General features: G+C 38.8%; 1 protein-coding gene across 1 annotated transcript in view; it reads left to right on the top strand.

Moving 5' to 3' along the window:
• Positions 1-11,698, top strand: part of LOC138038530 (uncharacterized) — a 32,554-nt gene that overhangs the window by 15,389 nt on the left and 5,467 nt on the right. Inside the window, exons 2-3 of the mRNA XM_068884458.1 lie at positions 1-1,556; positions 10,042-10,692. The exon at positions 1-1,556 is cut by the window's left edge and continues 714 nt beyond it. Of these exons, the coding sequence (XP_068740559.1) occupies positions 725-1,556; positions 10,042-10,692 (1,483 nt within the window). The 5' untranslated portion in view covers positions 1-724. The remainder of the gene's footprint in view (positions 1,557-10,041; positions 10,693-11,698) is intronic.

Here is an 11,698-nt window from a genome sequence, read left to right as displayed (position 1 = left end):
AAGTCAATTTTAGCTTTGCCATACGGAAGTTGCTATGGAAACACATGCAGCGATGAAGTCATTTGTTGAGTATATAATAAATAAAGAATCGTATGATCTTGCTTGTGCATTTCGTGGTGACGCTTTGAAAGTTCTCCAGTTGCATGAGCCCTAAGAGAGTGCAATTTGAGATTTTCCGTCAGCCGTGCCCATAATTTACGAGATTAACAAGCAAGTTCTTACGATTTCTTATATCTTTCTTAAATGTGGATAATGGCTGGCCTTTCGCAATGAGTCTCTCAGAGTAGCGTCCTTAGGCTGGGCTAGTGTTCTTCACCAAACCTGTAAAATTCTATTGTCCGCGATTTTAGCATAACGTCGATAAGCCACCGTGACATTATATTCGCTAAAAGTGAACAAAACTGCAAATCAGTGACAAGTCTGCCCTCAGGCCAACATGGCGACTATGACGTAAACTGAAAAACACCTAAGTGATTTGTTTGTTTCTTTACCTCTGTTTTGTTTCCCTTTACCTTCATTTTAGACTATTTTTGTAGGAACAAATAAATAAATGAATAAATCATTAAATAATCAGATAAATAGCCGATTTATAGCTAGCATTCCTCTCTGTCCTTGAATTCAAGATCAAATGACAGGCCCTTAAGTCAACACGAGTGTTGGATTAACTTGACATGTTTAGTCACGGTTGCGTAATTTTCACATTGAGATTCCCTTGTGGTTAGAAATGGAGGTTCCTGGTAAGAAGTACATTTTAAGAGAGGTACAAGCACCCTCTAAAGTTCCGTTTTACATCGCTTTAGGTGTGGTGGTTGTCTTCTGTTTAGTTGGAATCATCCTTGTTGCAGTCGGTGGGACAAGACTGTCCCAAACTAAAAACTGCAAAGTAATGAGAGAAGGATCAAAGGACAAGATTATTAGCGAAGCCAAACGTTGTGAATATTCCAATGAAGCTAAGCGCGTCGGACTGGATGAATTTCTAGCAAAAGTCAAATCTACATATTACGAGATGCACCCTAACAACGCCGTTTACGACCCTGACTCCACTCCGGCGAGCATCCGTCAAGACTTCAGTCCGTACAACTCACATCCTGGCGCCATCCGTGACCGGACGGTTGCGGCATTGCGATTGTATAAGCGAGCTCTTCAAATCGATCGATCGGTGAATAGCAACCAATTGAAACCACACGAGATTAAAGCGATAGCTCAAGTCAAGCACTTTTTGCAGAGCAACTTTGGTACGCCATACGACGAAAACTACTTCGCAGGCGATTGGATGCTGGGACCCAATAAGTTCTGCTGGCAGCCGATCTGTGAGGTTGGCCGCGATCTTCAGGTCCATTTCACTTACAAGAAGTGGGGAATACGGCCAAAAACATTGGATGATGTGGACTTTGTGATAGATCACTTGAAAAAGTTGAACGATTCGTTGATGCAGTATATCGAGAATGTGAAGTACGGTGTCGGGGCTGGATTTGTCCGGTCGGTGGAAGACTGCCAAGACGGATTGTATTCCATCCAGCGTGTGTTTTTTGAAGTGTCACAACATGGACCAGGAGGTATGGTAAAATTTCGTATTGTTTCATTCCATTTATTTACAAAAAAAACTCATTCATTAGATTTGTCATCGTACAGAGCAGCCCCAGACTAGGCTAACACCTAGCTGGACCCAGCTGCAAATTTGTTTCCATTTTTTTCAGTTTTATATTCCAAGTTTATAGACTCAAATTCTCCACTCGATGCAAGCCAAGGCGCATCTTTCTTCAATCAAGAGAACTTCATCTCTTTGTCACGCAAAGTATCTTTATGTGAGAAAACCGTGGAATTGCCGCGATTAAATTAATCCAGGATTTTCGTAAACGTTTGTTTCATGTTTTCAACTTTTTGGTGAAAGTTTATTTATCTTATTTTTGTTTTTCACAATTGACTTCTCCTAACGTAAAGGACAAGCATTTGGTAGGAGAGAAATAAACTCCTTGGTTAATTTGTAATCTGGGATTAGCGTTAATCGGCTTTTGAATAACCGGGCCTTGTTTTTCCCTCGATAACTGTTTAACTTGATATGCGGTTACGCGAAGCGGCAAACAAGCAGCTCTTTGTTTGCACCCCTTTTCTCACTCTGTCGAGTGTAACGGGATCGACAGAGAAGCACGAGAAATGGACATGCGATAACTTTCTTTCGTGTCACGCTCAACTCCGATCACCTGCTACTTGGACAAACAAAAAGGCAACTTGGATTTATTATTAGGAAAATAACACAAACAGCGGTGATAAACATTGTATTCCAACGCATTTTTATAAAACTTGACGTTTCGTATGCTAGTCAACACACATTTTCAAAAGTGACCGTTACAATTTTTAAAAACTATATATATATATATATCGTAAACAATAGGGGTCTGGAACCTAGACTGAGAAAAATGATCTGCAGCAGTACGTGTCTAGACATAATGAAAAATAATAGCTAAAACAGCAATAACTTCTCACTACTAATATTTACATTAAGGGAAGGCTTTAGCTCTTGAATGAACAAAGTCTCTTTAACTTTACAGTGAAAGTCAGTTTTTCCGGACGCTAAAATGTCAAAGTGATCCCATTTGATGTCGTTGGAATGCGTTGGAATACAATGTTCATCACCGCTGTTTGTGTTATTTTCCTAATGAAGCTACGATGGCCTAAGAACAAGAGTTTATTGGATTTATTACTCATGCGCAGTAAGCGCATGAGGTATAAAATGCCCTCCATTTCTTGTTTTCCGTGTGACATTAGTGCATGGAAATTTATGCTTGCATACATTTACAGACTGTAACTTTACGTGGGGCGGGGGGTAGGGGATTATTCAAAACAATTAATAGCTGCTGACAAATGTATTGTTGAGTCAGAAAAATTAATAGAAAGACTTGTTAAGAAGTATTACAGTCTTAAAATGTATGTATGCTTGGAATATCAGTCCATTTTGCATGACAAAATAAACAGTGCATGTTTGAAGAAATCAACCATCCCTCTCATGTTTCAACCCCTTAAATTCCACCTCACGGGAATCCCGGGAGAAAATGTTTTGGCGAGCGAAGCATGATTTTTCGGACGCGAATCCACACGAGACGAAGGATTTTTGAAAGTCTAGCCCTTAAGATGTGTCATTTTCTCTTGGATGTGCATGGTCGCGTCCGAATCATCGAATCTTGACTGTACAAACTTTGTGATCGTAGTCGCGGTCGTATGGATCGAGCTGTTAGAATAAATCTTTTTCGATTGTGGAGCCAAAGCTAAGTTGTTGACATTAAAGACAAAATTATATATATTTTTTCTAATTTGTGTTACAAATAAACACTTTGCACGAGAGCGGGGATCAACATAAAGATCATTCAAACTGATCTCCATCAACATGCCGGTCATCTCAGCTCCTAGTGATCTTTGAGAACCTTAGGGCAGCTTTGAGCGAAACTGAGACTACCTGAGAAAAAACTGATCCGCCGTTTTGCAATCTGAACTGTTCTTAGAACTTCTGCTATTGTCAGTATGGGCATGGGACGAAGTCAAAATGGGGAATTCTTTCAACAATACACAGGGGCAGATCTAGCATTTTTTGAAAGTGGGGGCCGAACAAGAATACTAATCAGCGCGCGTTAGCGCGCCTCGGTAGCGCCTTAGGCGCTACTTTGTAGGGGGTGCCTGGGGGCATGCCCCCCCAGAAAATTTTGAAAATTTGGGTGCTCTTACATGCAATCTGGTGCAATCTGGAAAGTAAAATATCAGGATTCCATATTGAATAAAATTATAATTTGTGGTTATAATGATGCATGGTTTGTGACTCTTCGCTCCAAAGTCACAACAGCCTTGGAAGAAACGAGTGAAGTGTCTGTATACCACAAGTGCGCGGGATGGTGATCTTTACGTATGCTTTCTTAGCCATTTTCTGAATCTTTTCATGCACTGAATGCGCAAACACTGTTTTTGCATCCTTGCGTATATCTGCCAGCTGATCTTTCACCACGTTAATATGCCTGTATGCCTCAATAACATCCAATGTCGAACCCTGGTTTAACGAACGGCTAAGTCCTACCCTGAATCCAAAAAGATGCTTGGCAGTGTAAAAGCCAGCAATGAACACAGGGTTCTTGATTTGATGGAACAGGTCATAAGCACGTACGTGTCACAATGTTATTCTCATTGTACCTAACCAAAATATATATAATTATATATATATAGACATTAAGATTTTACGTTGTTACAGTCTCTGTAAAATAGGTTGACTGTAGACAAGTCACGGTAATTCTCATCCAGTTTTCTTCGTCATTTCAAAAGGATAACATTAACGCCGGTAACGTTGAAAGCTTTTTCGCACAACTTTGGTCATACTATTAGCAAAAAATCATGCTTTAGCTAAAAAAATCAAAAGCTGCAACATACTGCTTACAAAATTATACAATTGTTGTATATTTTGACAAAAAATAAATCTCCGACGAACTGAAAGGGAGAGCCACGGCCCCTTCGCCCCCTCCTAAATCCGCCCCTGATACAGACTAGTCGTTGATATGCATTCTGTTTATTTGGTGGCAAAGGAATTTAGAGGATGCTTCAAGGGGAAATTCTGGTTTTCTGTCTTACTTTTGTTTTACTTAATGGCCATTTATTTGCCAGTATTGAAAAGTTTGGTTCACATTTATGAAATGTAACAAATTAATCATCTGAGGCTTTACAAAGATCTATTTGTATTGCTTTTACATTCCTGAGTTAATTCGACTCGCAAATGACGTACAAACAACCCAGGTCTAGGAATTGTTGATCCAACTAAAACTATTGCCGCACCATACAGTCAAGGTAATGTTGAAGTATTTGGTACGGCAAATGCAGGCACACAACGTGTGGCAATGTCTCTGTCGGCACTTGTTTAAAATTTCAGGAATCCAATAACCTCTTCAGTTGACTTGGTTCAAATTATAAACATTGGGAATAATACCGTATGTATTCAGCTTTGTCACAATCATGCAAACAGGGACTCCTATTTTTGACAGATTTGCCTGTTATGGTTATAACTTAAGCTACCTTAATTATCAGTTGACATACAGTGATAGTTATAGTGGTTTGCTAATTAGTGCACTTCCTATAATTTCAGACTTTCCTTATGTTATATCAATGTTAGCTGCCTTTGATTCTTTGCTCATGGATAATTATGCATATATTCTAACACTTGAACTTTACACAGTAGCAATATACTGTCTGCCTAATTGGAGGTGTAAAATTTTTTACTCTCATGGCAGAGATTTAGTAGGTATGGGACCCATTTGCAACATGTACTTCAATTGAAATAGATTCATTAATGAATTTGGTACATTTTTTTCAGCATATATGTGCACAAACATCTGTTACTTATGAAATTAAAATGTGTTAACATTATTAAAATGTAAAGCAACAGTGGAAGCATTGTTCATTCATTATATGTTCGAAACGAAAATTTTAGACCCTAGGAGCACTTAAATGATGTTTATCTGTCTTCTCCTGTGTCATTTTATTCTATTTGTTTTTCACCTTAAAAGTCTTGTAACTATTGCACCTCTCAAACAGTTGATAGTAACATTGAGAATGGAAGAGCAATTTATCAGAAATGTTACTCCAGCAAAATATGTTTTTATTTCTGATTTTCTAAAGAAATTAGACGTAGGCCGCTGGCCATGTAAAAGTTATTCATAGACCAAGATGTCTGGGAAATTTATCTTGTAAAGTGGTTCCCAGTAAACAACAGCTTAAAACTGCCATTTTGGATAATAAGGAAAGCAGCACAGGCTTTTTGATGTGAATTTCTAGCTACTGCATTAGTTGTGTTTTCCAGTGGTATGCAAAGCAAAGATGGGTTACCACGTTTTGGTATACAATGGTTCTGAACCAAAAAATGTAGCAAAAGTATTTTCAAATGCAGATTCTGTTATTGATCTCTTTTGTTCTATTATTTAAAGTAAATTTAATTGTTTTGAAACAAACTATAAGGTTGCATTTCTTAGATGTTTATGTGAATTATCAAATATAGAAAGGAAACAAATAATAAGAAAGCATAAATCTACTTCAGAAATTGCAGCAAACTGGAAGAAAGAGGAGAGAAATTTACATTTCAATGGACCCAGAGAAAAAATAGGAACTTCCTTCAAATTGTTTTAAAAAGTACAGGTCTATGGACCCATCGAAAAAAACAGACTCTTTCAAATAAAGATGAAAAGTATAGGTCAATGAACTCACTCGATAAAGAGCAACTTCTCTCAAATAGATTATTGTAACACCTATATACCTCTTTTTGTGGTGTACAATATTATTATTATTATTATTATTATTATTATTATTATTATTAAACTGTCAACAAAAGTACAAATAACCTGGCAGCGCATGAGTATAGGCTACTTAGCGCCTCTTGTTAGAGAGTAAATTCGAATCTTAAACGTTTGCCCGTTTTTGGCTCCACATTAGAATCTTGCCTTTTCCCATCCACCTGATTGTTTATTCTGTTTGACTTGTGAGTTTGGAATGTTGGAAAAAACTATGATTAACAGGATTTAAAATTGAATTCCGAGGTAAACCCCATTCCAAAGGTAAAATTTACCGTGGTAAAAGGTTATCTTGGGTTTATGCAGGGGCACCCAACGAATCTGTTCCTCACATTATCTGTTCCCCAGAGGAATCTTGCTGGCTGGCAAAAATATAGGTGTTTCGATGAGCTGGCTGGGAAATTTTGTTATTGATAGAGGTTTTGCCTGGGAATTACTGACTTTTTCTAGCATTTCAATCCGAACTGGCTGTAGAAACTCTGAAAACTGAGGACGACTAAAAAAAAAAAAAAAAAAAAAAAAAAAAAAAACCTGTTCCCTAGACACAAAAAAACGACGGCTGGTCAGAGTGATTGCGCTTGCGGAAAAAAACCTGTTTTGTCCCGGTTTTGTCGCTTTTGTTCGGTCGTTTTGGATCGAGGGATTTGAAAGCGCGCGGAATTCCTGGCTGGGAAATAAATTTGATCAGCTGGCTGGGAAACCAACCAATCTTATCTAGCTGGCTGGGAAATTTCTTGTGTGTCTTGCTGGGAAAAAGGAACAGATAGTGTTTTCCCAGCAACACTGAAAAACACCTGAAAATGCCTTAATAACATTTATTTTCATTAACTGGGGTATAATAATACATTTTACAACAAATTGGTTGTTGGGTGCCCCTGTTTATGTCACCGAGGTTATTCTGGTCACCCGCAAGAGTGTTAAGAGAGGTAAATGCTAAAGCAGAACAAGATTGTCGCGAAAACATAACTACAAAATTGTGGAGAGTTCAAGAGAGGTAGCAAGAGTCTCTCTAAGGGCCGATTTACACGGTACGACTTTGTCGCGTGTGTCAACGGCTTACGACAGGCCCACGACATGTTTTACGATTGTTGTGTACGTCTGAAAAAATGTCGTAGCATTTTAAAACATGTTTTAAAACGCAGCGACAATCGTAAGTCCTATCGTCGGCCTGTCCTCAGCCTGCCCCATGCGACAACATCGCATCGTGTAAATCGGCCCTAATACTTCTTGTTCGGCACCAAGTACAGTCCTCACCGATTCTACTTTATTCCACGTTTCATTCAGCAAAGAAGTGCGCCATCCTCTGTTGGCCATGATATCAAAGCCGCGTTAATTTTGCCCACTTTTGGTCTTCTGAGGTATTTGGAAAGTCTAAAGTTCACTTCTTAGCTCTTATCCCATCCAGGAACCCATGCCCCGGAGCCTACAGCTCCCATACTGGGCCTATGTAACGGCATTTTTACAGACCGATCTATTTTTAGACTATCTTTTCCGGAAAAAACAAAGGCAGTTCCGGTTCGGTGACCCTATGACGTCAGCTTAATTTCTTGTAATTGGTCATCGGGCTCCTGTGGGAGTCTCATTAGCGGGAAATTCAATCTAAAAATAAATCGGTCTGTGAAAACGCCGTGACACGAACACAGTAGAGTTGTAGGCTCCGGGTCATGGGTTCCTGTCCCATCTAACTTCTTCTTTTGGACAATGATATCGACTTTTTGACTTGACTATGTATATATATATATTTTTTTATATCCAGATATTTAGTATTTTTCTCATATTTTTAAAACAAATTGGTATCAAATTTTTTAATTTTTCTCTTTATTGTAAAGTCCATTGAGACATGCTTTGGAATGGGCTACATAAGTACCAAATGTATTATTATTATTATTATTATTATTATTATTATTATTATTAACTTCCTTTTTTGTGATGTTGCTTTTTTCTTTTTTTTTTTTGATTGTGGATGAATTTTCTGATGACAAATTTAAGACGCTACGACTTTTTATAATTTGTATTTTTATCTTGTTATTACGAATCGCTGGAATAGTTGAACTTGAGATGCTTACTTTCCTGAAAACAATATTGTTTCAGCTAACAAAAATCGAATGGTGTTTTGAAATGTTTTACTTTTTTTCTTTTAGAAGTTAACTTTGTTAATAGGATTTTGATATTTAGCACCGTTGTCTGTATATAGGCTTTTTATGAGTATTAAAATGTTTTTTTCTTCAATTATTATTATTATTCACGATTGGTCATTCCGTCTTGGGAACTGTTAACCACGATGCACTAGATGTCGCGGGGGATTCTTCAGTTCTGTTCTTTTTGACGTATCCATGGAGATCCACCGTGGTATAGCGCTCACACATGGTTCCACTCTTTACCACGATAAACCGGCCTTTTACCGTGGTAAAAGGGTTCGGTGTAACGCCACTGTTGTCTTACGTGAACCGTAGAATGTTTACTTTCATTGTGCGTATCTTTTTTTACGCCGAAAGATCACGGTAGAGCTAGAGTGCAATATAAGCGATGGCTGGGTTCGAAATGCATTTCATGAAAGGCGTGAACCGTAGAGTGTTTACTTTCATTGTGAGCATCTTTTTTTGCGCCGAAAGATCACGTTAGAGCTAGAGTGCAATATAAGCGATGGTTGGGTTCGAAATGCATTTCATGAAAGGTGAAGATCGTTTTCTTTAAGCAGCTTCTAAAATATTTTCGAATAAGGCTTTAACAGGAATCGAATTCCCGAGGCCTTGGATGCTTACCATTTGTTGGAAAATTTCAGTTGCGGTCAGTGACCGTTGCGTAATATTAAGCGATTTTCCAAGTATGCCGACCAACTGTACGAAATTGCACTTAGCGTTAAAACGTTCCATTTGCAAAGCTTGGTTTTTCCCACGACTCGATTTCGCGCGAAACGGATCCTGGAAAGGAAAGAATCGATAAATTGGTATAGGAATTATTTTCGAAATCTCGTTCCGATTGAAAAATAGGAGAACCTCTGAAGGTACTCCACATTTTGCAAACGGATTTTCCGGAAACTGACTGTTCCATTTGACATTTAGCCGAAAATTTGGCTAAATGGTAAGCACCTCTTGCCACCCGGGTTCAAGAGCCATTCTGCCACACGTTGAATTGGTTGGTAGTCAAAGGTTCAACTTCTAAGCTGCACTCAGTGTAAACATCAACTGTTTTGCCTCCGGCCCGTTGGGATTCTTAAAAAAAAAAAAAAGGATGCTGTGGTTCTATTCTTTTGTGCCACTACCCGGAGATATTAGCTACTAGGCTACTCTGAAATTCGAGGTAAAAGCAAGTATGTTTAATGCCGCTGCCGACGTAGTTAGCTAACACCTGTTTATTTAGAAAGCTATTTTGTCCCCTTTTCAGCTTTCGGAGAACTCATATCCGAATTTCAAGTGAATGCCCTCGAAACGAGTACAATTTGTTATGTTCGCTTCGTTTTGGTGTTACAGTATTTTCAAAGGGATGCTGCTTGAAATGACCGATTCCGTCCATAAAAGAGTCAAAATATCCTGGATCCACTACTCGTAAAGAAAGTTTTAACTTTAAAATTGAACTGAATTAAAATTCCCTAAAATTAACTAAATGCTCTGCCGGAGCATTTAGTTAACGGAGGCAGTCAATTGAAGTTGATGTGTTCCAGCTCCTTGCACTGAGTTTAAAATCAGTAGCGACGCTATCTTTATTCGCTACTTTTCATCTCGACCACCAGGTGTGTTAAATGAATCCTACACAAAAGAAATGCGGGATGCGAAATGGCTGGCCGATCTCGACCTGAGCGTTTCCCAAGCGTGGGAAAAGAAACATGGAAAATCCGTGCGAGCTTCCATCGATGAAGCTCTGGTTGAATATGTTGGAAGGCCTCTGGACAGCTTGTTGAAATACTTGGAATTTAATCATTCGCAGTATTGTGTCCCCAGTAACATATCCAGTGGCTTAGCTACTCTCCCCTTGCAGTTTATCTACAGGAACGGAACAAGCACTGGAAAGAGAACAAACCCTAAACTTCCTTTTGGAGAAGATCTTAATGGCACCAAAGCTTATGAAATGATACTTCCCTACTTCACTACCAACCAGATGAGCCCGGACGAGGTGTACGCTCTAGGTGAACGAATGCTAAATAAACTTTATCCGAGAGCCGTGGTAATCGCAAAGAAAATTACTGGCAAACAAAATGACAGCGAAGCCGTAGAAGACTTCAAAAAGCGACTGGAAGATCAGAGCATGTTTTTCAATGAGGAAAAGATTCCAGAGAATGAGAGCAATAAGGAGGCATTTTCCAAGTGTACCAGCATGGAGACCGCAAAGAAATATTGTCCAATGCGACACAAGGCCATGCTGACGTGGTTTGATACCGTCAACGGTAAGAGTCGAGTGCTTTGTTAGTCTTTCTTTACTGAATTTTCCTGCCTCGTTTTCTTTACCCGTCTTTCTGGAGTGAGTAACGCTTTTAAGAGGAGCCTGTGGCTATCGATTTTGTCCCCGGGGTCCTGTTTCTCAAAAGTTCATCAACTATTCTTTACGAAATTTTTGCGCCTGAAAAGGAATTTGTGAAACTTAGATCAGCTTACCCGGTATCCTGAGGAACAAAAACTACAGAACAATTAAAGTTCTTGGAAATACTGAACATTTTACTGTAAGCCTCAAGAGCAAGAGAAATAATTCCATCCAGCTCTACTGGCGAGTGAATTATCTCTGAGTTGGTTAGAGTTCTCCTAGAGAGGAGAAAAATTGAAAACGTTTGGGCGGGGAAGAGTTTCGCTGAGGTGGTTATGCAACAGAGAAGTCGACAAAAGCTTGAGCGCCTCAAAACAATAAGTCAATGGTTTTTCATTTTGGTATACATTTTTGCGCCGTTCTCGGCTTTAGATAACGCTTGAAATGACTAAATTTGAGGATATGTGCGAGACACAAGGTCCTCGGCCCAACGATAAATTTTCAATCTTCTCTCTCTACTTCTATACATTGTTCGTCGCTCTCTACCACAATTAAGTTTCAAATTTGGTGAATTCACGTCAACAGTATCAGAGGACCGCAAAAATAACTGCTAAAATCCGTGCTTGACGTGCAGTACGATTATTCACGCTCTTTTAACAAATGATATCATTGTTTTGTGGCGTTATTGCTGCCATCTTTAAGCTCCTTCCTAATTCTTGCTTAAGTATGGAGCGTAAGAAAAAAAATTGTGTGCCAAAATTCTAGGAAAATTATTGGTATAGGAAGTTTACACTTGAGGTCATCGCCGCCATGTTGTTGGACGAAAACAAAAGATTTCTCTTTTAGCTTCTTTTGTTCATCCACCAGAAGTCGTACATTTCACTATTGCTATTGATGTCTCTAGAGGTTGGCTGAAAACGTCTCATAAACGA

This window comes from Montipora capricornis, chromosome 2, assembly GCF_036669925.1.
Source record: "Montipora capricornis isolate CH-2021 chromosome 2, ASM3666992v2, whole genome shotgun sequence".
Classification (NCBI taxonomy): domain Eukaryota; kingdom Metazoa; phylum Cnidaria; class Anthozoa; order Scleractinia; family Acroporidae; genus Montipora; species Montipora capricornis.
The sequence above is the reverse complement of the archived record's forward strand: the minus strand, read 5'-3'. Positions and strand labels throughout refer to the sequence as shown.